The sequence below is a fragment of the Macaca thibetana genome, chromosome 14 (assembly GCF_024542745.1).
Source record: "Macaca thibetana thibetana isolate TM-01 chromosome 14, ASM2454274v1, whole genome shotgun sequence".
In the NCBI taxonomy this organism is placed as follows: Eukaryota; Metazoa; Chordata; class Mammalia; order Primates; family Cercopithecidae; genus Macaca; species Macaca thibetana.
The window spans coordinates 16964473-16990119 of NC_065591.1; the positions used below are offsets into that span (position 1 = coordinate 16964473).

General features: G+C 36.5%; 4 protein-coding genes across 6 annotated transcripts in view; 1 reads left to right on the forward strand and 3 right to left on the reverse strand.

Annotated features, from left to right (window-relative positions):
* Positions 1 to 25647, reverse strand: part of LOC126936175 (olfactory receptor 5D13-like) — a 69331-nt gene that overhangs the window by 28585 nt on the left and 15099 nt on the right. The gene's annotated exons all lie outside the window — the stretch shown is intronic.
* On the reverse strand, positions 8359 to 10146 carry LOC126936126 (olfactory receptor 4S2). Its single transcript, XM_050758575.1, has one exon. The coding sequence runs from the start codon at positions 10043 to 10045 to the stop codon at positions 9092 to 9094; it is 954 nt and encodes a 317-aa protein (XP_050614532.1). The 5' UTR covers positions 10046 to 10146; the 3' UTR covers positions 8359 to 9091.
* On the reverse strand, positions 18053 to 19479 carry LOC126936176 (olfactory receptor 4P4-like). The gene is given in 2 exon segments (XM_050758645.1): positions 18053 to 18979; positions 18981 to 19479. Coding segments are annotated over 2 exon segments (810 nt in total). The 5' UTR covers positions 19115 to 19479; the 3' UTR covers positions 18053 to 18303.
* On the forward strand, positions 22013 to 24094 carry LOC126936152 (olfactory receptor 4C11). Its single transcript, XM_050758605.1, has one exon. It carries the CDS (start codon positions 22135 to 22137, stop codon positions 23065 to 23067), a length of 933 nt encoding a protein of 310 aa, XP_050614562.1. The 5' UTR covers positions 22013 to 22134; the 3' UTR covers positions 23068 to 24094.

Genomic DNA, 25647 nt, shown 5'->3' on the forward strand with positions numbered 1-25647 from the left:
GAGAGGACTGTGTTTTTTGTTTTTGTTTTTGTTTTTCGGAGACGGAGTCCCACTCTGTCACCCAGGCTGGAGTGCAGTGGCGCCATCTCCTTTCAATGCAACCTCCGCCTCCTGGGTTCAAGTAGTTCTCCTGACTCAGCCTCCTGAGTAGCTGGGACCACAGGTGCACGCTGTTACACCAGTCTAATTTTTTGTATTTTAGCAGAGATGGGGTTTAACCATGTTGCCCAGGCTGGTCTCGAACTCCTGAGCTCAGGCAATCTGCCTGCCTCGGTCTCCCGAAGTGTTTTTTTCTTTGTTTTGAGAGAGAGACTGAGTCTTGTTCTGTTGCCCAGGCTGGAATGCAGTGGTGTGATCTTGGCTCACTACAACCTCTGCCTCCAGGGTTAAAGTCATTCTCCTGCCTCAGCTTCCCAAGTAACTGAGACTACAGGCGTGCATCACCACGCCCAGATAATTTTTCTATTTTTTAGTAGGGATGGGGTTTCACTACATGTTGGCCAGGACTGATCTCAAACTCCTGACCTCAGGTGATCTGCCTGCTTTGGCCTCCCAAAGTGCTGGGATTATAGGCGTGAGCCACCGCACCCATTCTGACACGGTCTCCAGTGTATCTGCGGTGGGTTCAGAGCACCCACTGACTACATCCTGGAGTTTCATTTCTAAGTGTTGCTATGGAAAGATAGTCAGTATACATTTTTCTTTAAAGGAGGAAGTTATGTGACAAGGGTTAGACTATCTTTTTTTTGTGACTATAGCACAGTGTAAAATGGAAACAAGTGGATAAAGGCATAAGATTATTTTTAATAGAAAGAATGATAAGAAACTGCTAACAATGAGTATCTTTTTAAGAATCGAAAAGAGATGATTAGATTTTTTCATTCTTTACATTAATGAAATGTTCAAATTTTCAAAACTTATGCATGTGCTCCTTTATATTTTTGTGTAAATAATTCATCTGCATGGTAACATTATGTAACTTTTTTTTATGTCATTATATTATGACAAAAACTAATAAATATATACTTTTAAAGTAGAAGTTTTGTTAAATATGGTGAAATATCTGTAAAAATGTATTTTCCTATGCCATCTAAATTGTAATTAACATAGGATTAAAATAGAAAATTATGTGTTAATCTACAATGACAAAATGAACGAGACAGGATACACCAGCTGGTGAAAGGTGTTCACACACCACTTTTGGAAACATCAAGGAATATTACTAGGTAACTGATTTAGCAGGGTGGAGGAAGTTTTAGCCATCTGAGTAGGGATAGAGAAAACTAGCAAGTAAATTAATCTGCAAAACTCCTGAGATGCTAAAAGCTTGGACCATCAGGTTCTAGAGAATGTAGGGGTGAAGTATCCATTGCATTTCACGGCCATTATTTTATTTCCACAGACCTTTTTCCACACAGCTTGGTGATATTTCTTTTACGCTATCTTTCAAAAGATTGGAGGTTTATTCTTTTGAAAGGTTGAGCTAAACACTTGCTGGTATTAGTGTGAAGGACAGTGATGAAACATGTAGCAGCATGTACAAGAATAAGTGAAAATCCACACTGAACTACGGGGCTCTTTCCTCTCGCTGCTCCCAGGATATCAGCAGCCAGCATACATCATGAACTCCTTAATTTTCCACTGCTATGCACATATGCTAAGTAAGAAGGTGGAGGATTTTTTTTCTAGAAGAAAATATATGACTGTCACACTGGCTGCTTGCCCACAAAATAAACCAAAAATATACAGACACTGGCCACACATTTGGAGATTCCAAATAACTGGGTTTTGTTTGTTTATTTGTTTAATTTCCTAGACTTTAAACATAAATGGAGGCTTTTTGGTTTCAGATACGATGGCAAGACTAGTGAAGGCTCCAATAAATTACACACTAGAGAAACACTCGACCTATTCATTTAACCTCTCTATATAATCTAATAAATTATACTGAGTTTTAAGCTGATGCAATAGAATGAAAATTATGTAGTAGATTTACTGTGCACAGCCTATCATTCCCAAAGGAGGACTTCCACTGAGCGGAGGATAGTAAAGATTATCACAATGCCACTCACCAGGAATAAGAGTGTGAACACTTCAGCCCACTGCATCTTGGGCTGTAATTTCCACCACTTGCCTGACTCTGATGAGACAAAACATTTACACTTTATTACTCACAGATAGCCTGCAAGTGACAATAAAGTCCAGGACTCATGGCAAGTCAGTCACTTAAAGCTCAGAAAGGATGCCAAGGGCAGATGGAATCTCATCTGTGTTTGCCTCATGTTGCCTACAGCTGAGGGAGGCTAAAACAAGTTCTCTCTGAATTTTATGCCCCAAGGACGCCTAACTAGCTTAAATGCTAGTTGTAGGACATCCTGTTCTAGCAGGAGCAGAAACATAGCCTGGGCTGTTCCACACAGTGACTCATCTCAGAATGTTGCATTTTCAGCACAATCTACAGTTTTTCTGAAAACGACAAGCAAGAAAAGTGAGGTAAAGCTGGGTTGATCAAGGCCACCAAGAAACCATCATGAAAAGGCAAATTAGTCTTTGATTGCCAGCTTTTTGAGGTCTTCATTTTAAAGAATTTCTTATAGGCTAAAGTAACTGCACACAAAGTCTTCCAATAGAAGCTACCAGGTTCATTTAAGGCTCAAGGTTCTGGAAGTCTATTTATTGAGCCATGAAACAAATAAATAAGAAAGTAAAGATGATACATCTCATTATAATTTTTCAGACAAGAGATATTATTCTACTTGACTGGACTTTTGTGTCCAGTCTATATTCTAAGAAAGAGAGAATTCTAAGATATAAAATATTCCAAGATTCTTTATTATTATGCCTCTCCTAACTTATGCAAGTGATCTTTAATTAATGTAGGTGTGTAGGGGTAGATGAGTATATTTTTCTAGATATGTTTCTCATTACCAGAAGCATAATCAAATACCTCAAATCTAACCTTCTAGGTCACACATTTTCACAGGATACCAGTTTATTTTAGTGTTCAAGAAATTTTATTCCACGTATCACACAGACCAAATGACTAAAAATTGACATTTTTAAATTGACAGTAAAAAATGTAAATCCAGGTTGTCTTGTGGAATAAAAATTTATATGTTCCTCTAATTAAAACAATAGCAAAAAAAAATAGGACATTCTGCTACCCAATCCTTCTCTCCTAGTGTGAACAGCTTACTAAGTTGGTTCACAAACACTCCAAAAATATCCACATTTGTACTATTCATTGAAGTCAACTATTCATTGACAGAGTAAGAGATAAACCCATTTTGAAATAATCACACAAACAATACTGTATATCAATGAAATGTATCTACAACTATACTTAATAACCAGTATAAAACTTAATAACTTAATGCTGAATATGCTGAATACAAAATAAAATCAATTCCTAAAACTCTACATATAGTATGTTAAATTCTTTAAAATTCAAAACCAGATAAATCTTTATAAAATATATCCATCTTAGGCAAATATGTTTTATTTTTAAGCAATAAGAGTATTATGCATTAACAAAATCAGGACATTGGCTCCCTTTAAGGTGAGACAAGGGACAGGATAGAAAAGAGATTAAAAATACATTTAATTTTTGGTAACAGTTTAAGTTTTGGTATGGGTAATAAATTTACATGTATTTGTTATATTAGTTAAATAAATGTAAAAAGCAATAACATAAAATAAATAAAAGATGATAAAATTGTTTAGAAATAGGTAAATTCTGCTGTTAAAATTTTATTATAAGAACTGGTTCCTTCTAATTATCTGTTGACTCTGCTTCCTTCTGTGTTGGCTTTTTTTAACTCATGGTAAGATTATAAGCAGGGGTCCTGTATCTGTACTCTCAGCAACTCTATTAGGAATAAGAAAATGACTTCTCTCAATAGTCCAGAAAAATGTGTTGACTTTGCATTTTTTTGCTAATAATGCTTCAATCCAATCATGAACTCCTAGGGGACTTGTTTTATAATCAATCTAGTGAGAGTCATATTCACACACTTGGGAAGAAATAACACAATCCAAACATTACACAAATATGCTGAAAATGGCAAAGTTATGGCTACTTAGAGGAAAATGAGAGTTCAGAGCCCACCGAGACAGTTTCTACAACTTGACATTAGTGTTCTTATGAGGCAGGCAGGATGCATCTGCAAAAGTATTTAGATATTGTACAGATATTGAAAAATCCTGACATTTTCAACATCTCATTTGGTGTGTTGATTACAAGTGCTAAGTCGTATCAGTGAAAGAGATTTTCTACTGCAGCATTTGATGTATCTCAAGTCCCAACCTCACTTACATTGCTGTTCTTTTAAATGAGTAGTTTTTTGTAGTTCAGAAAGAATCTTTGATTTACATCCTTAACTGTCGCACAGGTAATTTTATAGAAAAGTTAATTATAAATTATTACCCAAGCTCTCTTCCAATGTGGTTTCATTTGTCATATTTATTAATTTACTTAATAAATATGCAATTGATTATTTAATACCGACCATTAATTGTCATTTTCAACATTTTCTTAGGGTAGATAAGTGAGCAACCTGGGCAAGCTGCTTAACTTCTGTGAGTTTCAGTTTTCTTTCAGTTTTACCTACTTCATGGAATAGTTATGGGGATTAAAAGATCAAACTTTTACAAAGTGATAAACAGAGCCTAGTATATAAAAAGCATTCAATACATATTTGGTAGAACAAAATTATGTTAATAAAAACATGTTGTAATGAGTGCTATTTTACTAACTTGAGTAAATAAAACAAATAGAAATGAAGTTGAAAAAAGTGAGATTAAGTTATTGGCTTACATATTAATCCTCAGACCACTTGCTATGAATATGAGGGTTCTCGGAGGGAGATGTCTACACCCCACAGAGTAGAACCTCTTGTTTTGAGACATCATACTTCCTTTCCTGCATACTACTTGCAAATAAATTATAAGTGTATTATGGAAGCTAGAAAAATTCGTTTCCCAATGCAAGGAGGGGCAACTTTAAATCACTGGTGGGAGCAGAAGTATTTCTTGGTGATCCACATCTTCTTTAACCAATGACTTTCTGTTTTCTCTCACTCTCTCCACCATCCATTTGTATTTTTCCTCTTTTTCCCTTGCATCTTTGATGTGCTTGAAGCACCTCCACATCCTCATTTGTATCTAATTACTGAGTATGAGGATGATTAACTTACTGTTCATGTAGGCTAAATAGACAAACCAAAAGTTAAATTTATTGCAACACTGGAATTGATTTCAATTTGCAAAATAAGGGAAACTTTAGGGAATAATATTGTCTAGGATGCTAATACCTTTTATCATGTCTTGAGGTATTCCCTCTGAAATGCAGGGAAAAATTTTTTTTCCAATATTCCATGGGAAGGCTGCTTTCAAAAAGAGATAATCTTGACACTAATTTAGAGAAAGGAACAGGAAAAAAAATGAATATTCAAATGTTTTCAAGGTTTAATGTTAACATATGAAATAAATATAATAAAATATAGTATTTGGAATAAAACAATCTTTTGAATTCAACAAATACAAGCCTGAACTGGTAAAAGCTTGGCCTGAGCAAATCAGAGGACAAGAGTGGTTCAGGAACAAATGGATAGTTCTGACTCTCATATGACTCATCTCTGTTAAATCAATGCCTCTTCCTCAAGTCACACATATGGCCTCACCGGGAAGGCTCTGGGATCATCTGACAGAGGAGGAATGGATTCTGGTCAGGTTCACATACAAGTCACCACAGTACATTGACATTAACCTAAAAGGACATCCCAGCCCTAAATGGTGGCCTTAAAGGTATGTAGCGTAGAGAATTTCTGCTAATGGACAAAACCCTGAATAATATTCTTGGTTTCAACTTTGTGTAGAAGGGGAAGAGTCCTGGGTAATAAATATACATTGACTGGAGGCAGTGGTAAATGCCTAGTTTGTTGATAAAGTTCCTGGAAGATCAGAAGACTGGACCAAGTGATCTGGAAAAGAGGGATGTGAATAGACCTATTGAAGTTAGACCTAACTTGAAAGCATGTACAAGAGAACAGACTTTAACTATCCAGACGATGAGGATGAACTGTGCTCTGATATGGTCCATCCCTAAGGATATTCCAGTGACAGCACAATGAGCCCATGAACAGAGAGTCTATACTGGCAAGGATGTTTTATGCCTGGGCTCAGCGACACGAGCTCCCTACCATAAATGCTCATCTGCCGTCTGCCCGCTCTGAGTGTCCAACATGCCAGTAGCAGAATCCATGCCTGAGCACTCAATGTGATGCCTGTCTCTGGGAAAATATTCATGTGCCTGATAGCGTGTTAATTATATAAAACCTCCTCCACCCTGAAAGTGAAAGCAATTGGTCCTAATCAGAAACAATAGACACTGTAGATGCAGTTTTGTCTTCCATCTCCATAGTACCTTCATCTACACCAACATTTGACAGCTTGCAGACGGATTGACACATTGACATAATATCCATTAAAGATTGCCTAGGACCTGGTACCTATTTTGGGGCAAAGGAGATATAAAATGTTCTCATGATCTCAGAATTCACTGATCTTCCCGTATAGCCCATCACCCATAAGCATCTAGCTTCATAGAAGAGAGAAAAGGACTGTTAAACGCTCCATCAAGGGACTAGCTAGAAGTCAGCTCTGGAGGAGACAGGATGCTCGTTTCAGGATTCAGCGTATGCATTGAATGCTGACCCGATGCCTGCTACGTGGTGTGGAGTCCCCATTTGCCTGCCATATACATCATTCTGAGATCCAAGGGGTGAAAGTAGAGTGTTTTCTAATTTTTGCACTCCCAGAAACTCACTTTCTTAGTCTTCAGATTCACGAGGACCGAAGTCCTGGTTTCTAGAGAGAAAAACATATTTTCCAGGAACACAGCAGGAACCACTATTTTGTGCTCCTTATGCAAATGGACCAGCAGGAAAAAAAAAAATAGTTACTATTTTGGCTAGAGTACTTGATTCTGGTTATTATGAGTGGCTAGTGTTGTCATAATGGATTAGGACAGAGATGATTGTATCCAGAACACAGAGAAGGTAATGGAATCTCTCTTAGCACTTGCACACCAGGGATAACTGTAACTGGACAATTGCAGCAACTACAGTAAATAAGAACAAGGCAACTAGGGATCAAACTCTTATAGATAATGCTTTCAGTCACCCCACAGGGTAGACAACCCAAACCAACTGAAGTGCTGGCCAAGGGCGAAAGAAATCAAGGGTGAGAAAATGGGTGCTGGAAGAGGAAGATGTTCTCTATCAGCTATGGTTCTGGGAATTGCTGCAACATTAAGGAAGTTATCTCAGTTGTGTTTTTCTTTAGGTCTAGTTCGGAAAACAGAACTGGTCACAATCCTAAGGACATTCTCGATTACTACCTCCCAGTCTCTGGCCACATGCTCAATCAGTTGCGAACCCTGGATGTTACCTCATTCATCTCACCCTCTCACACTGCCAGCTGCTTTGACCTTCCCTGGGAGAGGACTGTTTTCTGGCATGGTCTCCAGTGTGCCTGCTATGGCGACAGCATCCACGTCCAATCTGACTAGACCCTGGGGTTTCATTTGTAAGTGCTGTCGTGGAGAGACGGTCAGATCATATTATTCTCTAAAGGAAAGAGTCACGTGTCAATGTTTATACTATTCCTTTCTGTGACTACAAACATAACATAAAATAGAAATTATAAGTGAATATAGGTAAAAAATTATTTTTAATGGAAGGAATCATAAGAAACTGCTAACAATGGTGTGTTTCTAAGAAAAGATAGGAAAGTGATTATTATGCTTTTTCTTTCAGTTTTTACATTGTTGAACTGTTTGAGTTTTCAGACAGTTCAATATGCATGTGTTCCTTTATATATTCATGTAAATAAGACATCTGTATGGTAATATTATGCAACTTTTCATTTTCTTCTTTTCTTTTGTCATTGTGTTACGACAAAAGCTAATAAGTGCATATTTTAAAAAATAAAATTTCTGTTAAACTTAGTAAACTGTCCACAAAAACGTATTTCCTTTGTCGTCTGCATTGTCGCTAAAATAAGAGTAAAATAGAAATTATATGTTAATCCACAATGACAAAAAAGCAGGCAGGAAATACCGGCTGGTGAAAGATTTTCACACTTTTTTTTGAAAAATAGAGAACAGTGTTACCAGGTAGTTGACTCAGTGTTGTGGGGGAAGTTACAGCCATCTGAGCAAGGACGGAGAAAACTAGCAAGTTAGTTCACCTGCAAAACTCCTGAGATGCTAAATGCTTGTAGCATATGATTCTACAGAATGTAGGAGTGAAACATACATTGTATTACATGAAAATTATTTTATTTCCACGGGCCATTTTCTACACAGCCAGGTAAGAATTCCTCTATATTATTTCACAAAAGATTGGAGGTTTATTCTTTTGAAAGACTGAGCTAAATAATTCCTGGAATTAATGTGGGGGACAGTGATGAAACGTGCATGTACAAGGATAAGTGAAATCTACGCTGTGAACTATGGGGCCTTTTCCTCTCGCTGCTCCCAGGATGTCAGCAGCCAGCACACATTACAACCTTATCAATTCCCCACTACTCTATACATAGCCTCAGCAGCAGGGTAGAGGATTTTTTTTTAGGAGGAAATATATGAGTCATACTATAGTGCCTGACACCTCAAAAATTAAGCCCATAAATATGCAAACACTGCCCACACATTTGGAAATGCTAAATTTTTTAAAATTTATTTCCTCCACTTTAAACATAGGGTGAGTTTCTGCTTTCAGGGATATGACGGCAAGACCAGTGAATGGCAAGATAGGGTAATCGAAACGGTCCCCAATGGAAAGCCAGGAGGAATTGCTCTTCTGCATGTTTGTGATTCTATGTTTAATAATGTTTCTCTGTCATAGATATTTCAGGAAGTTATCTAATTATGAAATATTAGAAAAAATGCGATAATAATGACAAATAATACCTTACTCTTTTGAATGTGTTATTCTCTCATTTTTCCACTCCAAATCCCATGAGGTTGTTATTACCGCCTTCATTGCACAGATGAGTTAAGCAACGCTGAGAAATCTTAAGATCATCTAGCTTAAATTATTAAGTCCAACTTTTTCCCTTTAGCCTCCAAGAAAACATTTCTGCCCCAAAGTTTCTTCATCGCATTCTTTACCTCTGCATTTCTCAGCGTATAAATCAGAGGATTTAACATGGGAGTGATAATGGTGTAAAATACAGCCACCATCTTATCCTCTGAAAAGGTAGTATCAGGGCGCATGTACATAAAAGTACAGGGGCCGAAAAACATAATGACCACGGCAATGTGGGAGCCACAGGTGGAGAGGGCTTTGTGCCTGCCTTCTGCTGACTGCTTTCTCAGGGAAACCAGGATGATGCTGTAGGAGATTAGCAAGATAACAAAACTCCCCAGAGCAATGGTACCGCTGTTGACTGTCACAACACCACCAACAATGTACGTGTCTGTGCAGGCAAGTTTCAACACAGGGTGAACATCACAAAAGTAGTGATCTATCTCATTGGGTCCACAAAAGGGTAGCTGGACTACCAGAGCCACTTGGATAATGCAGTGTAAGAACCCACCTACCCATGTCCCTAATAACATCTTATTGCATCTCTCCTGGTCCATGATGGTCGTATAATGTAGGGGTTTACAGATAGCCACATAGCGATCATAGGCCATCACAGTCAGGATGAAGATCTCAGTGCAACCAAAGAAATGTACTCCAAAGAGCTGCAACATGCACCCCACATAGGAGATGGTTTTGTCCTTTGCTAACAGGTCAACAATCATCTTGGGAGCTGTGACTGAAGAGTAACAAATGTCCACCAAAGACAAGAAGCTGAGAAAGAAATACATGGGTGACTTAAACAGATTGTTCAGGCAAACTGTCAGCATGATGAGGAGATTTCCCAGAAGAATGATTATGTAGAAGACAGAAAATACCACGAAACAAACTTTCTCAATCTCTGGGCTCTGAGAAAGACCCCAGAAAATGAATTCAGTTACGTTGTTTATTTTTTCCATGGAACGAGTCAAGTTCTTAGGAGACAATTAAATTACCTGAAAAAAAGAAAACATAAAAAGGACTATATTTCTTCTATTTCTAGCACAGAACCAATGGAAAATCACAGTAGTTGAAAGTGGGAAAAAATGCTGATTGGCATGCATGCTTAATGAAATTGAAGTGCATCTCTTTTGATCATCTTACCTCAAGATTAAATCACATTCATTCACTTCAGGTGAGAAAGCAAAATCCAGAGAGAGAAAGTAAAACCCCCAGTCTCATATATATGTTACCATATGCCTCTCTTCTCTCACCTTTTTATTAATGTTTATTTAGCTGTTTCTAAACGTTATTTAGTTTTTATTTTGTACAAGACATTGAGTTTTGAAACAACTTCTGTATTTTGGGATATGGTCACATCTATGTTATCTACCGGCAAACATTTGGAAATGTTTGCTTTATTTTAGACCCATAAGTGAAAACATATCCACATTTCACCTTTTGAATATTGCCATGCCTGATTATCACATCCACTCACAAATACTCTGCAATTTCTCTGCAAGTGTATCCACTCATGGGCTTTGTAAGTTCTCATGAAACTCTATCTTTGTGCACATGATGTCGCACTTCTGCCAATGTGGTCTCTAGCCCTGATAGTCAAGATGCAGTGTGACGTAATAGAAGAGCAAAATTACACAAACTTGATTCTAAAATGACAGTGCTGTAACCCCAGGTAAATTATTTAACTTAACAGAAATTCTCTTATCCCGTTTGTGAAACGACAGTTTCAATTTCACTACTACATATCATATTAATGGTTATTTCAACCATGAAATTAGATCACTTCTGTCAGTATGAAATATTCATAAAACCCTGATAGGAAGTCAGAGGGAAGGTAAAGCAATAAAAGAAACTTTTAGAGAGAAAGCAAGACCTGTTTGATTTGAAAGGAGGTGGAGTGAAGTCTTATGTAATTTCTCCATGTACAAACTCAGAATACTTTAGGATTTTCCAGGACTGACTTTGCTTTGCATTTTAAACATTTGTCTATCAACTGAAACAAAGAAAATGGGTGTAAAAAAGAGAAGACTGTCCATTAATGTCAACATTGCTTCATACATCTTTCTAATCTTTCAAGTTTTATTCGGGCTCTATTCATTCTCCCAGTTTGGTCGATTTATAGTTCTGGAAGAGATCATCACTGAATGATAATTTTGATGGGTTTAGGAAAATCGCAACATTTATTTAAATAGATGAATATTCAGTGGTGAAATTTCAGGCACTATAATGGGGTCGTTGGTATGTTTGGATAGAAAAGGGCATGTGGAATAGTTTTGATTAAAGGAGCTTTTAGGACTCTTTTTCAAATCAACCATAGATGTAAGTGATTCCTCCAATTACAGGTTGTCTAGCAGAGACCTGTAGATCCTCTCAAGATCCACCCAGCTGAATGCTGACAACACCTACTGAACTCTGTGCTCTCGGCTATCCCTGTGCAGTGACATTGTGGCTAACACTTCCAGCTTTTGGGAAACTACAAGGCTGTGTTTCTTCAGGTATTCATGTTAGAGTTGGCACAGTAGTCATTACAGGCGTGCCATCTCTTGTGCATTACAAAATAATGATTATAAAGGTAATAGTAATAATATGATTTAGGTACAGACTGACGCACATTCCCTGCTTTTACATACTCATTCCTCTTCAGTTTTCCTGCTGAATTAAAAGAAATATACTATCCTCCACTAAGAAAGCCCCTCAACTTAAGGAAGCTCATATCATAGCAGTTTTGGGCAACAATTATTTATGTCGCTTGGCTCTCATCTACAAGAAACTGGGCTTTTGTGCACAAGCCTGAGGATTTTTCCTCTACTGTCCATATCACAATGTTCTAGAGGAAATTTTTTCATTCACCAAGATATTTTATTAAGGGACTAATTTATCTTGATTGCAGGATTGAGATTTAAAGTTCCATTTATCAGAATGTGCATCCTAGTAAAGGCTGCTAACCTGAGTCATGGCCTCTCTTGACTCCAACTGATGCAGTAGCATCTTGCTGTTTATCTCCTTAAGCCAATATCCATCGCAAGGATGCCTTCCTCTTTTTACTGAGTATTTTGGGCATAATGACTCACTTTCCTTTGAAATTATTGACATTTTCTTATTCATATCCATCCTACCCTACCTCATAGTCATGTTTAGGTGCATGTTATTATCTCCACTATCATCGTTGTAATAATTTGGTTATCTCTGTATTTCAAAGAACAATCTCTATCAATTATATTACAAATGTTCAAAATCTAACAATTTAATTATCTTTTTCCACAAATATTCTGTATTAGTTTAAAAAAAAAAAACTCACCAGTATTTTCCTGAGCTTGAGTTCACTTTGTGTTTCTATCTCTTCTTGAGTTAATTTGGGTGCAGCTGCCCAAAGCAAAGTAACAGTGATGCCTGAGGAATTCCTTTGTGAATAATTAGTACCAGAAAATACCTGACCCCCCAAACTGAAAGGCTGGTAGAAATCAGTCTTTGTTGTTCCTGGTTTTCTCGCCTAATGATATCTGCCATTTCACAGGGTCTCTGGCAATAAATGCTCTTTTCTCTATTCTTATAGGTCTATTTAAAGAGGAAGATGCAAAATGATAAATGACCTTGGAGACAGCTTTTCCCCAAAGTCTTCCTCCATAGTCAAAACCAAATTGCAACCCTACCAATGAACTTTAATTCTAGTATCTGTTCAATGTTTTAAAATTAAATTTTAAAAATTATTGCTAAATACAAAAACCGATCAATTCTCAGATTCATGACTGTGGCCCTAATCCAAAGCAATTCAGCAAAGAGAAGTAATAATTTTATCATTCTAAACCTTGTTTTTTGAATTAATATGCTTTATTATATGCATTAAATAATCCATATTTGATATAACATATTAAGATATCTGTTTTATGTTATTTATTGAATTGTAACTGTTCTTTCTTGAAAGCTATATTTTAATACAAAATAGTATATTCGATTGTGCTATTTGGGAACATTGCTTTTCTTAATTGATTCTATGCTGATTTATGGAGAAATAGGTGGGATAAGGTTCATGTTTGGCCTATGCTTGGAGTAAGTATGGGTTGAATTTAATTCATTTACTTTTATATTGTAAATCCTTAAGGTTGACTCACGAAAACTAATAATAATCTTGCTTTTTCTCTTCCTATTCCTATTAGTTTCTTTCCCCATGCTTGACTTTTTACTTTACTCTTCTTAGCTTATCTCACATTTTTCTTTATTTCAAACAACATCCAAAATGTCAAAGAGATCCTGCTTACATTTTCACTATCTGGAGTTAGCAGAAGAAATGAGTGAAACATTAAGAGCAGGAAGTAAAAAAGCAATTATGCACAGGTTTGTGGAAACATTCATCGTGATTAAGCTAGTGTGTTAGTTTCCTGTTGCTACTGCAACAAATTACCACAAGCTTAGTGACTTAAATCAATACAAAGTCAGTATTTCACATTTCTGCAGGTGAGAAGTCCAAAATGAGGCTCACTGGGCTAAAATCAAGGCATTGTAATGGATAAATCCTTCTGAAGTCTGTAGGGGAAAACTCATTCCCTTAATTCTTCCAGCTTCTAGAATCTACCTGCTTCCTTATGACCCCTTTCCTTCATCTCTAAAGCGGGCAGTGTAGCATCGTCAAATCTAACTTCTGCTTCACTTTCCCACTTTAAATAAACCTTGTGAATACATTGAGCCCACATGGATAGTGCAAGATAATATCTTTGTTTTAAGGTCCACTTATTGGCAAACTTAATTTTTATCTACAACATTTATCACCTTATCCTGTAACAAAATATATTGATAAGTTCCGAGGACTAAGATGCGAACATCTTTGGGGAATCCCTATTCTGCTACTCAGTTATTTAGATGAGTAAAATTATCTATTTTAAGGTAATTTTTGTAAAGGGTATAAAACCCAGATCTAGATTGGGGTGTGGATTATTCGATGCTGATGAAGAATTTATTTGTGGCAGGTTAATTATAATGAATTATTCTGTGGAAGAATTAACTATAAAATACGATAAATTCCTTTGATTTAGTTGTTGACTATACTGTTCTATGTATGTCTGTTAATGCTGCTTTGGATCATTTGATGGTTTTGGATCAAATTCTGTCTATCCTTCTCCATCCATGTGAAGTTAGAATTTGTAAATGTTTCTATCTTGCAAATTCGATTAATATTTAATTATTTAAAACATAATAATCAATATTGCTTCGAATGCTAACATATTTGCCTGCTTTATCCTTTTCATGCTTTCAGTTTCACTTTTTTGTATGTGTAATCAACGGTTTAGGTGCATCTTCTGTGAAAGCACATTTGACAAACTGTATTTTAAACCTTTATGATAATTTTCATTATTCTGTTGAAGAATTTACTTCATTTTGTTAATTTTGTTTTAACTTGTATATTTTAATCGGCTTGTATGATCATTTTTTGCTTTTATTTTTGTTTCTGCCCAATTTTTATGTTTCCTTCCTATTTTCTTGCCTTTTATTTGGAATGATATTGTTTCTTTTTAAAAATACATTTCTGGCAGGGTGCGGTGGGTCATGCCTGTAATCCCAGCACTTTGGGAGGCCGAGGCAGGCAGATCATAAGGTCAGGAGTTCAAAACTAGCCTGGCCAATGTGGTGAAACCCTGTCTCTACTGAAAATACAAAAATTAGCTGGCGTGGTGGTGCACGCCTGTAGTCCCAGCTACTCAGGAGGCTGAGGCAGGAGAATCGCTTGAACCCGGGAGGCAGAGGTTGCAATGTACCCAGATTGCACCACTGCACTCCAGCCTGGTGATAGAGTGAGAGTCTGTCTCAAAAAATAATAATAATACATTTCTTTGTCTCTTTTCCTCTCCCGCAATTTTAGTAATTACTCAAAAAATCATAACTGTACATTATTATTACCAAGTCTGAATTTAATCAGTATCTTTTCTCTCCTACTAAGCAATACTTCTTTTCAATTTACATGATGTTGTGGTCTACGTTTTTCGTTCTTGCTTCTATTTTTCATCTTCTATATATTAGACATGTTTAATATTTTTAACACAATATCTCAGTTTACAAATAAGGTTAGTATTTTCCTGATTCACTATTCCTTCCTGGATTTTAAATTTTCCTTCTTGGAACGTCTTTCCTCTTAATAAAAATTAATATTTACAACTACTTTAAGTGAGTGTCTCTGTATAGTAAATTCTTGGTCATTTTTAAATTGCGGTTTATTTTGTTTTATTCTACTGAAGACTCCCCACTTCACTTTTCTTGAAAAACTATGGAATTCAAGGATAATATTTTACATTTGGCATTTTTTAAAATGTAATTCTATTTTCTTCTGGCTTGTAGTCTTTCTGTGTTTTGAATTATTTTATTTATTTATTTATTTATTTAAGACGGAATTTGGCTCTTGTTGCCCAGACTGGAGTGCAATGGTGCGATCTCCGCTCACTGCAACCTCCACCTCTCAGGTTGAAGCGATTCTCCTGCCTCAGCTTCCTGAGTAGCTGGGGTTACAGGCACGCACTACCACGCCCAGCGAATTTTGCAGTTTTAGTAGAGACGGGGTTTCTCCATGTTGGTCAGGCTGGTCTCTAACTCCTGACCTCAGGCGATCTGCCCGCCTTGGCCTCCCAAAGTGCTGGGATTGCCGGCGTGAGTCACCGCACCTGGCCCCGTGTTTCAAATTATTATTAATTAGAAGTAATATTTTGTAGGGCTCTTTTAGAGAGCAACTCTTTTACTTTGTTGTAATTTTTTTCTAAATATTTCTCATAGTTCTGGAAATTGTCAATTATTATCTCTTTAAATGTATTTTCTCACTATTTTATAAATCCTGAAGTCTGGTAGACATATGTTGCTCCCTTTTATTCCATTTCTAAGGTCTGTTAATATCCCTTTAACTTTTTCCATATCTTTGTCTCTCTCTCCTTTGTTTTGAGTAAATTTGTTGATATCCGGAATTCACTAGGAAACACTACTATGTTTTATCCCTGAGTTTCTAATAAAAATATCATTTTATTTATTTATTGAAGTTATTTTGTTATCTAACAGCCCAGAAAATTTTTAAACTAAATGTAATTTGACTTTAAAATCATTTTCTATTTTATACAATAAAGATTTATATTATGTTTTGTGTTCATTAACTACAATAAATCCCGTCTTTGTATGCTTGTATGCTGTGCTCTGGCATAGCTGTTTCCAACCTGATTTCCTCCTATATTCAGTCACTTTTATTGTGTGATCATTTGCTCTTGAGCAAATTTTTTCTTCTTTTAATTTTTGGTTTTCTATATGAGCAGATTTATTTCAACTGTGCCTTAAATATAAATTCCTGAAAAGACTTTATTTTTTGCATTAGATGTCTGCACACACGTGTGTATGTGTCTGAGTGTGTGTGTGACAGTCCAGTGTTAGCATAAACTCATAGCACGCCTTCTTCATTTGGCATCACTGCCCTTATTGGGAGTTCAGTGAAGTACATTATTTTTCCTTCTTAGAAGCTAAATACAGAATTTTTCCAGTTTCATTTAATATGGCAAGTGACTTCATATGCTACAATGAATATTCTATTTGATAACATTTTTCAGTGGTGATACTTCTGTGTTAATCTTGCTATCATAATCTAATGCTGCATCCCTGGAAGTTTTTCTAAGCTTCATTGTGTAAACTACCATTCTAAGAGCATTCATCCTTTTTTCCTGTGATTCACAGACAGGTTTGCATTAATCAGCTTATCTCGTATCCCACTGTGTGGATCCTAGAAGTGTAAGCTATTTCACATATTTATTTCTAAATCTTTTATTTCACTTAGTGTTTTTCTATGGCTAATTATTTTTTCAATTAATATCTTTCATTTATATCAGTAATATATTATGAAAGATAGGAATACAAATATAGTACTACTTTCTTAAAATTGTTTTAATTACATTATAAAGCATAATGAAATAATAAAAGACATATATTCACTGAAAAATACGTTTCAAAATGTTCAAAGCAGCACTATACATAATAACCCTAAATGGGAAACCACCCAAATGCCTGGCAACAAGGGAATGGATAAATTAATCATTATATATTCACATGATAAGATACTGTATACATTAATGAAAACAATCAGAAAACTTGCCAACATGAGAAATGACTCACAACTGAAATACTGAGAAGGCACGCATTCAGCAGCAAAATCTATATCACTCTTATTCTTCAAAGTACAAGAACAGATAAAAACATTATTATTATTATTATTATTATTATTCATCATCATTTGAGATGGAGTCTTGCTCTGTCACCCAAGCTAGAGTGCAGTGGCATGATGTCAGCTCACTGCAACCTCTGCCTCCCCAGTTCAAGCTATTCTCCTGCCTCGGCCTCCCGAGTAGCTGGGATTAAAGGCATTCCCACTGCGCCCGGCTAATTTTTGTAATTTTAGAAGAGACAGGGTTTCATCATCTTGGTCAGGCTAGTCTCGAACTCCTGATCTCGTGATCCACCCACCTCAGCCTCCCAAAGTGCTGGGATTGCAATACTACAATATTTAGAAATAAATATTGTGGTTAACTTTGGGAGGTATTAATAATAAACAGAAATAAGGAGGACCTCTGATGTGCTGATACTTCTGTCTCTTAATCCAGTTGCTGATTACACAATCATGCTCAATCTGCAAAAGTTCATGAGCTGTACACAGGCAATATATGCATTTTTTTGTTTAGACTTCAGCACAAATGCAAAAAGTTGAAGGTAATATTTCATTCATTTTCTTGGCAGTTTAAGGCATGAAAATGCATAGTCTATTTTATTTTTTCAACACAACGCCATGTAATCCGTATTTTAAAGAAATTTTCTGGTTATTTCATATCACATGAGCACAATCGTAATGATTAAGAAAGGCGGAGGAGAGTATGGATAAGAATAATGTTCAACTGGTTAAAGAGACGTCAATGCCTGTAGTCCAGCTACTCAGGAGGCTGAGGCAGGACAATGGTGTGAACCTGGGAGGCGGAGCTTGCAGTGAGCTGAGATCCGGCCACTGCACTCCAGCCTGGGCGACAGAGTGAGACTCCGTCTCAAAAAAAAAAAAAAAAAGAGACGTCAATGCAGAAGTATAAAATCCCAGAAGGGATATGCTTCCTGTTTGCTCACTTTTCCCTCCAAACAACAAGGACAAGAGCATGATGAGAGTGAATCTTTCTCACTCATCAGTGTGGTCTCAGGGAACCATGGCATGAAAAGCAGAAACAATTCAGAAAAGTTCATTTCCTTTCAGGAGTATTTGACAACACCACACTTTCCTCATGGTGTTCTTCATCTCCCTGTTTCTCAGATTGTAGATGAGAGGGTTGAACATGGGAGCAATGATGGTATAAAAAAGGGCAAACACTTTATCTTCTGAGAACGTTGTGACCGGTCTAATGTAAATGAATATTGCAGGTGCAAAAAACAGGACTACAACCATTACATGAGAACTGCAAGTGGAAAGAGCTTTGCTGCGGCTCTCTGCAGAATATGCTCTGATGGTATACAATATAAAAACGTAAGACAACATCAAGACAACAAATGTCACCAAAGCAATTAAGCCCGAATTAGCAATGACTAAGAGACCTATCATGTGTATATTAGAACAAGCCAATTTCAGCAAAGGATACACATCACAGAAGTAGTGATCTATCTCATTTGGGCCACAAAACGGTACAAAGATGGTGAGAAGAAACTGACTGGCAGAGTGTATAAACCCCCCAGTACAACAGACTATGATGATTGTGTCACATCTTTGCCTGCTCATGATGGTGGTGTAGTTCAGGGGCTTGCAGATGGCCACATAGCGGTCATAGGCCATCCTTGTGAGAATGAAGATCTCTATGCCTCCGAAAAAATGGGTGGTAAAGAGTTGTATCATGCAGTTATTATAAGAAATGGTCTATCAGTAAGTCAGCCATTAATTTGGGGGTCACTGTGGATGTGTAGCAAAGGTCAGAGAGTGAGAGGTAATTGAGGAAGAAATACATGGGTTGGTGAATGAGCTGGGTGCACTGGTGGAAGGTGGGGAAATTCATGGACTTTTCTAGAAGTGCTTTACAATCTAAAGTGAAAAGATGGGAATAAAAATCATGCACAGCATATCTTGATGGAAATGGGCACTACCAGGTAAGAGCTGTTGGTAGACGTGGGTAGGAGATAATTAAACAGAAACAGGCTACTCTGGACAAACTGCCTAAGGGTAGCCCCGCTCTGCAAGGAGCAGTAACAAAATGAATAAATAAACAAACAGAAATAAAATCTATTGGGGTGTTCCAGGAAGTGCTCCATGAAGGTGATGATGTCTCTCATGGTATGATGCTGTCTTCCTTCTCCTTAATGGCAACTAAGTATAAAATAGTATAAAACATTAATGATTTGGATCTATAGGAATTTCTTTTAATTTTTTGATTCATTCAACAGATATTTATCAAAAACCTACTTTTTCATAAATACTGAAATTTAGCAGTGAACAGATAAAGATACTCTTTCTTATGTTGCTTCATTCTAATATATAGTACTATAAAAATGTGTAATGATGTCTATTTATATCTATTTATTTCTGCTTATTCATCTATTCTGGAGATACGTGTGTGTGTGTGTGTGTGTGTGTGTGTGTGTGTGTGTCTTTTTATAATACTTAAGAGAAGACAAATACAATTTTTTATTTCTGTTTGCTAAAGAGCTTTCACAAACTTTCAATACAGGAAGTGAATCTCCAGTTAGTGACAGTGTGTCTGCATATGTTGTATTTACAGAGCACTGAGTTTCAACACTACTGCTATATCTGACTTACTCAAATTTGTGAAACTTAATGTAGCCCTAAGAATACCACTAGAATACCTGACTACAACAGAAGGCAGTTGTGATGGCTCAGTGACATGCCATCACAAGGTGAATAACAACCCATCTCCCAAGGTAAAGCTTTTAAAGCATTATTTTTGATGTAGCATTATTATGACACATGGTCAAATATTACCAAAGTGAATATTTTTTAAAGTAGGTCTTTCTCCCATCTCTAATGCCAAGAATGCAATTTCCCCACTCAGAGTCATTATAGTTTTTTCATACTCTTCTACTGTAATTCATGTATTTAAATATGGAGGTGTGTGTAGTAATGACTGTAACTGATGTTAAGGAAAATGTTACAATTCTAAGCATGCAGTATTAATCTCTTACATTTCAATTTACACCATATGTCAGGGACCATTTTCTGTGTGTGTGTGCGCGTGTATAAACACACAGATATATGTATCTGCTTCATTCTAATTAATGGTTGCATAAAAATATCATCCTTGATTCTTTAATGTCCCTTCCGAGGGGCATAAAGTTGTTTCCTATCTCTTGCTACCATCTAAGGCAAAATGATTGTCCTTCTTTCTATGAATGAGTGTGTCTGTAGGAAACAGAATAACTGGATCAATTTCTATATGCAGTTGTCATATTATAGATACTGAAGTCACTTCCTAGAAGGTTGCACCCACTTACATTCCCACCAAAAGTTTGTAGGGTTGACTGTGTCCCACACCTTCGTCAAGACTATTTGTTAAGACATTCAGCAAAAGGATTACTTTATTAGCCTTATAGGTGAAATTTACCTAACTGGAATTTTAATTTGAATGTATTTAACTGTGAATGAAATTGAGCATCTTTCCAGAGGCATACTCTTTACCATAAGGAGAACAATCTCTTTTAAGATGGGTTGTTTTCCTAATGTTCATTTGTGTCATGTTTTTCAGAAACTTATCTGTGAAATCCATTTACATTTGAAAAAGTTATGCTTTTGTCCGGCATATGTGTTGTAAATGTATTTTATCATATAGGCACTTCCCTTTTAATTTTTTACTGTGTTACCATGTGGAATATATATGTGAAAAGGTATATGGAACAATTTGTTCAATATTTGATATATGCAAATAAATATTAATTCTCTCTATATATTTAACTTCTCTTTCTTGCAGTCAGGATATGGGATTCTCAAGAACATACAAACTAAAAATTCTATTGAAAGTTTCAGTCCTGACTCGGAGCACATAGATCTCATTTTCTAAGTCACTGATGCTTTCCTGTAAAACTGAAATTTGAAAGAATGTCCTGATATATATGTCAAGTATTCTTCCACTTTTTTCCTCATTTTAGTCTCAGTATCTACTTGTCTCTTAAGAAAACTTTTTGAAGAGCCCAGAAGAATAATGAAAGAGGGAAGAATTTAACTTTGGACAACACAGTATAACAAAGCAGTGCAAAGTTGAATAATAAAGGATGAATTTGGAGCTGAAAAGAATTAGAAAATTTTCAGAGGTAAATTAAAAGGAAATAAAGATAGTCAAGGCAAGAGGTTAAAATAATTCTCATGTTGGGCTGGAATGACTGACATTTTGCTCAGTGCAAAAATTTTATGTTTATTCTCTGTGTGTGTGTGCACGCGTGTGCATACATGTGCTTGCCCACATACATGTAAATTTTATTGAGGAAGGTATTCTGAAGTATTTAAATAATCATTATTAGAATGATCAGTATATTTACTAAGTAAATATATTATAATGGTACTATCAGGTTCAAATAATGTGAAAACCTATTGAAGCAAGTAATGTACATTTTCTTCTGTTATTGCAACAGAGTACAAAATATTTATTATTCCTGGCTATAAGCTAAAGAAACACATTCAGCTCAGAAAGATACCTACTCATACCAACCCTCTAAACTAATGTTTACTTTGTTTGAAAAATCATTTGTTTTTAAGTTATTTTTCTATTTCTCATTGTATTATTTTCATGTGTAATTGTGTCATGCCACTGCAGTCCGGCCTAGAGGAGAGTGTGACACTCTGTCTCCAAAAAAAAAAAAAAAGTAATTTGGTAAATATATTGAATAGTTACTATGAATTCATTTTACTAAGAAAAAATACACAGATTTGTCAATAATAACCCATTGGAAAGTTGCAATTTCATTGCTAAGAATATGTATTTGACCTCCAAATCGAGCGTTTATTTCCTTTTTTTCTTCCTTTGCAGATTAACTATTTCCTATCTGTGGTTCCTTCACATCAACTGAAACAATGCAGCAAAATCACAGTGTGACTGAATTCATACTGTTAGGATTAACACAGGATCCCTTGAAGCAGAAACTAGTGTTTGTAATATTCTTAATTTTCTATATGGGAACTGTAGTGGGGAATATGCTCATTTTTGTGACCATCAAGTCCAGCCGGACACTAGGAAGCCCCATGTACTTCTTCCTATTTTATTTGTCCATTGCTGATTCTTGTTTTTCAACTTCCACAGCCCCTAGATTAATTGTGGATGCTCTCTCTGCAAAGAAAATTATATCCTACAATGAGTGCATGACACAAGTCTTTGGGCTACATTTATTTGGCTGCATGGAGATCTTTGTCCTCATCCTCATGGCTGTTGATCACTATGTGGCCATTTGTAAGCCCTTGCGTTACCCAACCATCATGAGCCGGCAGGTCTGCATCATCCTGATTGTTCTTGCCTGGATAGGGTCTTTTATACACTCTATGGCTCAGATTATCCTGGCCTTAAGGTTGCCTTTCTGTGGACCCAATTTGATTGATCATTATTGCTGTGATTTGCAGCCCTTGTTGAAACTTGCCTGCATGGACACTTACATGATCAACCTGCTGTTGGTGTCTAACAGTGGGGCAGTTTGCTCAACTGGTTTCATGATTTTGATAATTTCATATATTGTCATCTTGCATTCACTGAGAAACCGCAGTGCAGAAGGGAGGAAAAAGGCTCTCTCCACTTGCACTTCTCACGTAATTGTAGTCATCTTATTCTTTGGCCCATGCATATTCATATATACACGCCCCCCAACCACTTTCCCCATGGATAAGATGGTGGTGGTATTTTATACTATTGGAACACCCTTTCTCAATCCACTCATCTACACACTGAGAAATGCAGAAGTGAAAAATGCCATGAGACAGTTATGGCATGGCAAAATTATTTCAGAAAACAAAGGATAAATTGAGGGCCTGGCCTGATTACTTATTCAGTCAAATCATGATTTATTCAGTCAAATCATGATTTAACTGAGTAAGTATAGATATCAAATAGGAAAGTACCTGAATGTTGTGGGAATAATATACATCATATCTAAGTTTGTGGGTTCCTATGTTTTCTAGTGAACAGGAGCTACGATTACCAAGACATTGTCTTTTGTGCCAGAACTAGATAGAGTATAGATTAATTAAGGTGATTATGGGCCAATAGTCTTTTCTTTTCAGATTATCTTCCTTTCCAGTCATGCATTTTCTAAGGTGTAAACCTGACTATCTCTATGCATTCTAATCTAATGCATCTGATTTTCTTACTTCTTTCCTGTACTTTTGACCATAGACTGATAAACTCCCTGAAATCTTCAATTTGGCTCCTCCTTTTCCTAACAGCTCAATTCTGCCATTGCTGATTGTGAACTACACATCACAACTCTGTCTACACTGGTTTAATAAAAAGACATTTATACAATCACAAGTGTTCAAATTTGTGAGCACCCACAAAGAAGTAACAAATTCCTTCCATAATGCATTTACAATAAGGTATCAAGCTTCCTCCTGAACACTTCTAGGGCAAAGGAACCAACTCAGTATATCAAGATGTCCATTTACATTTTATCACTACTTTGTATTTAGAAAGTTCTATATTTTTGAGTCAGAGGCTAATATACTGCAGGTACAACATGTTTCCTGAGCCTGAAGTGCAGAAGGGTAGAACGTGGTTGAAACCAAAAATGGTATGATCTATTGTGTTTAAAGTTGGGTGATGTCAATGAAATAAATAAAATTGTCATAGGAATTCAGAAAACACTCAGGACACTTGTCTCTAGTGGGTTTAGGGAGAAACTACTACTGCTATAGGAAGTTACCTCTCTATTTATTCTGTCCTAATAATTGGGGCTGCATAGATTCACAGGTTAGAAGTGGCAAGGGAATTTTCATGCCCAGAGTGAGTACAGCAGGTAAAACACTGCACTTTAGATGTTTATATTATGGACTTTTGTGTGTGTGTGTGTGTGTGTGTGTGTGTGTGTGTGTGTGTGTGTGTGTGTGTGTGACGGAATCTCGCTCTGTTGCCCAGGCTGGAGTGCAGCGGCGCAATCTCGGCTCACTGCAAGCTCCGCCTCCGGGGTTCACGCCATTCTCCTGCCTCAGCCTCCCGAGTAGCTGGGACTACAGGTGCTCGCCACCGCGCCCAGCTAATTTTTTGTATTTTCAGTAGAGATGGAGTTTCACCGTGTTAGCCAGGATGGTCTCCATCTCCTGACCTTGTGATCCGCCCGCCTCGGCCTCCCAAAGTGCTGGGATTACAGGCATGAGCCACCGCGCCTGGCCATTATGGACTTTTAATATTCATCTATTTCAGTGCAATAAAGTGTACCACATCTTTAATAACTGTTATCAGATTCCACTTCATTTTTAACCTTATTTATCATTATTTAATGAAAAATATTACCAATTGAAATTATGTTCTCCTGTCAAAGATAAATTTAAAATAAATTCAATTGGCCGGGTGCGGTGGCTCACGCTTGTAATCCCAGCACTTTGGGAGGCCGAGGTGGGCGGATCACGAGGTCAGGAGGTCGAGACCATCCTGGCTAACACGGTGAAACCCCGTCTCTACTAAAAATACAAAAAAAAAAAAAAAAAAAAAAAAAAATTAGCCGGGCCTGGTGGCGGGCGTCTGTAGTCCCAGCTAAGGCAGGAGAATGGCGTGAACCCAGGAGGCGGAGCTTGCAGTGAGCCGAGGTCGCACCACTGCACTCCAGCCTGTGTGACAGAGCAAGACACTGTCTCAAATAAATAAATAAATAAATAAAATAAATTCAGTTAAATAACGTGAGTGTTTTATGAGCTCACTTCACTTCGTTTTCTGTGATGTAATGTTTCCAGTGTTAGCACTAGTGTCCCAAAGTTGACATATCATACACAAGGAAGGCCATATATTTAATAGACAGTGGAAACTTAATGATTCCATTATTAACTTATCTAATATCCTTCACAACAACACACGTACATACACGAACACACATATGCACACACATACCCTATAAAGGCCTTAATGTTGATTTGCATTGCAGATAAATAATTGAACATTAAAAGTTTAGAAAAAAGGTATATGGGTAAGCACAGGCACAGGAAAAAAAAAGAAAAGGATAAATTAAAATATAAATAAATAAATAAGGATTGGAAAATAGAATAAGAAGAAGCTATACAGGGGAAGAATATTGAAATGTTTTGTGTATTGTAGAAGTACTATTAGTCAAATCAAAATGGAAAATAAAGATAAAATATTTTAAAAGTTCTTCAACACCGTATCCATTCGATGGGTAATTTTGGAATGACCATCCTCCCTCAAAAGTGATTGACCTAAAAGAAAAAGTGTAAATTCTGATTATCTCTTCATTTCAGGAACAAGCAGTGTCTAAATGTGTCCAAACTCTTTGTTTTTATTATACTTGTGTCTCACTAAAATAATACCAAGTTTGTTATTTATATTGAAAAATTAAATTTTGAAGTGAAAAATCTAAAGTTTAGAGAACTGAACAA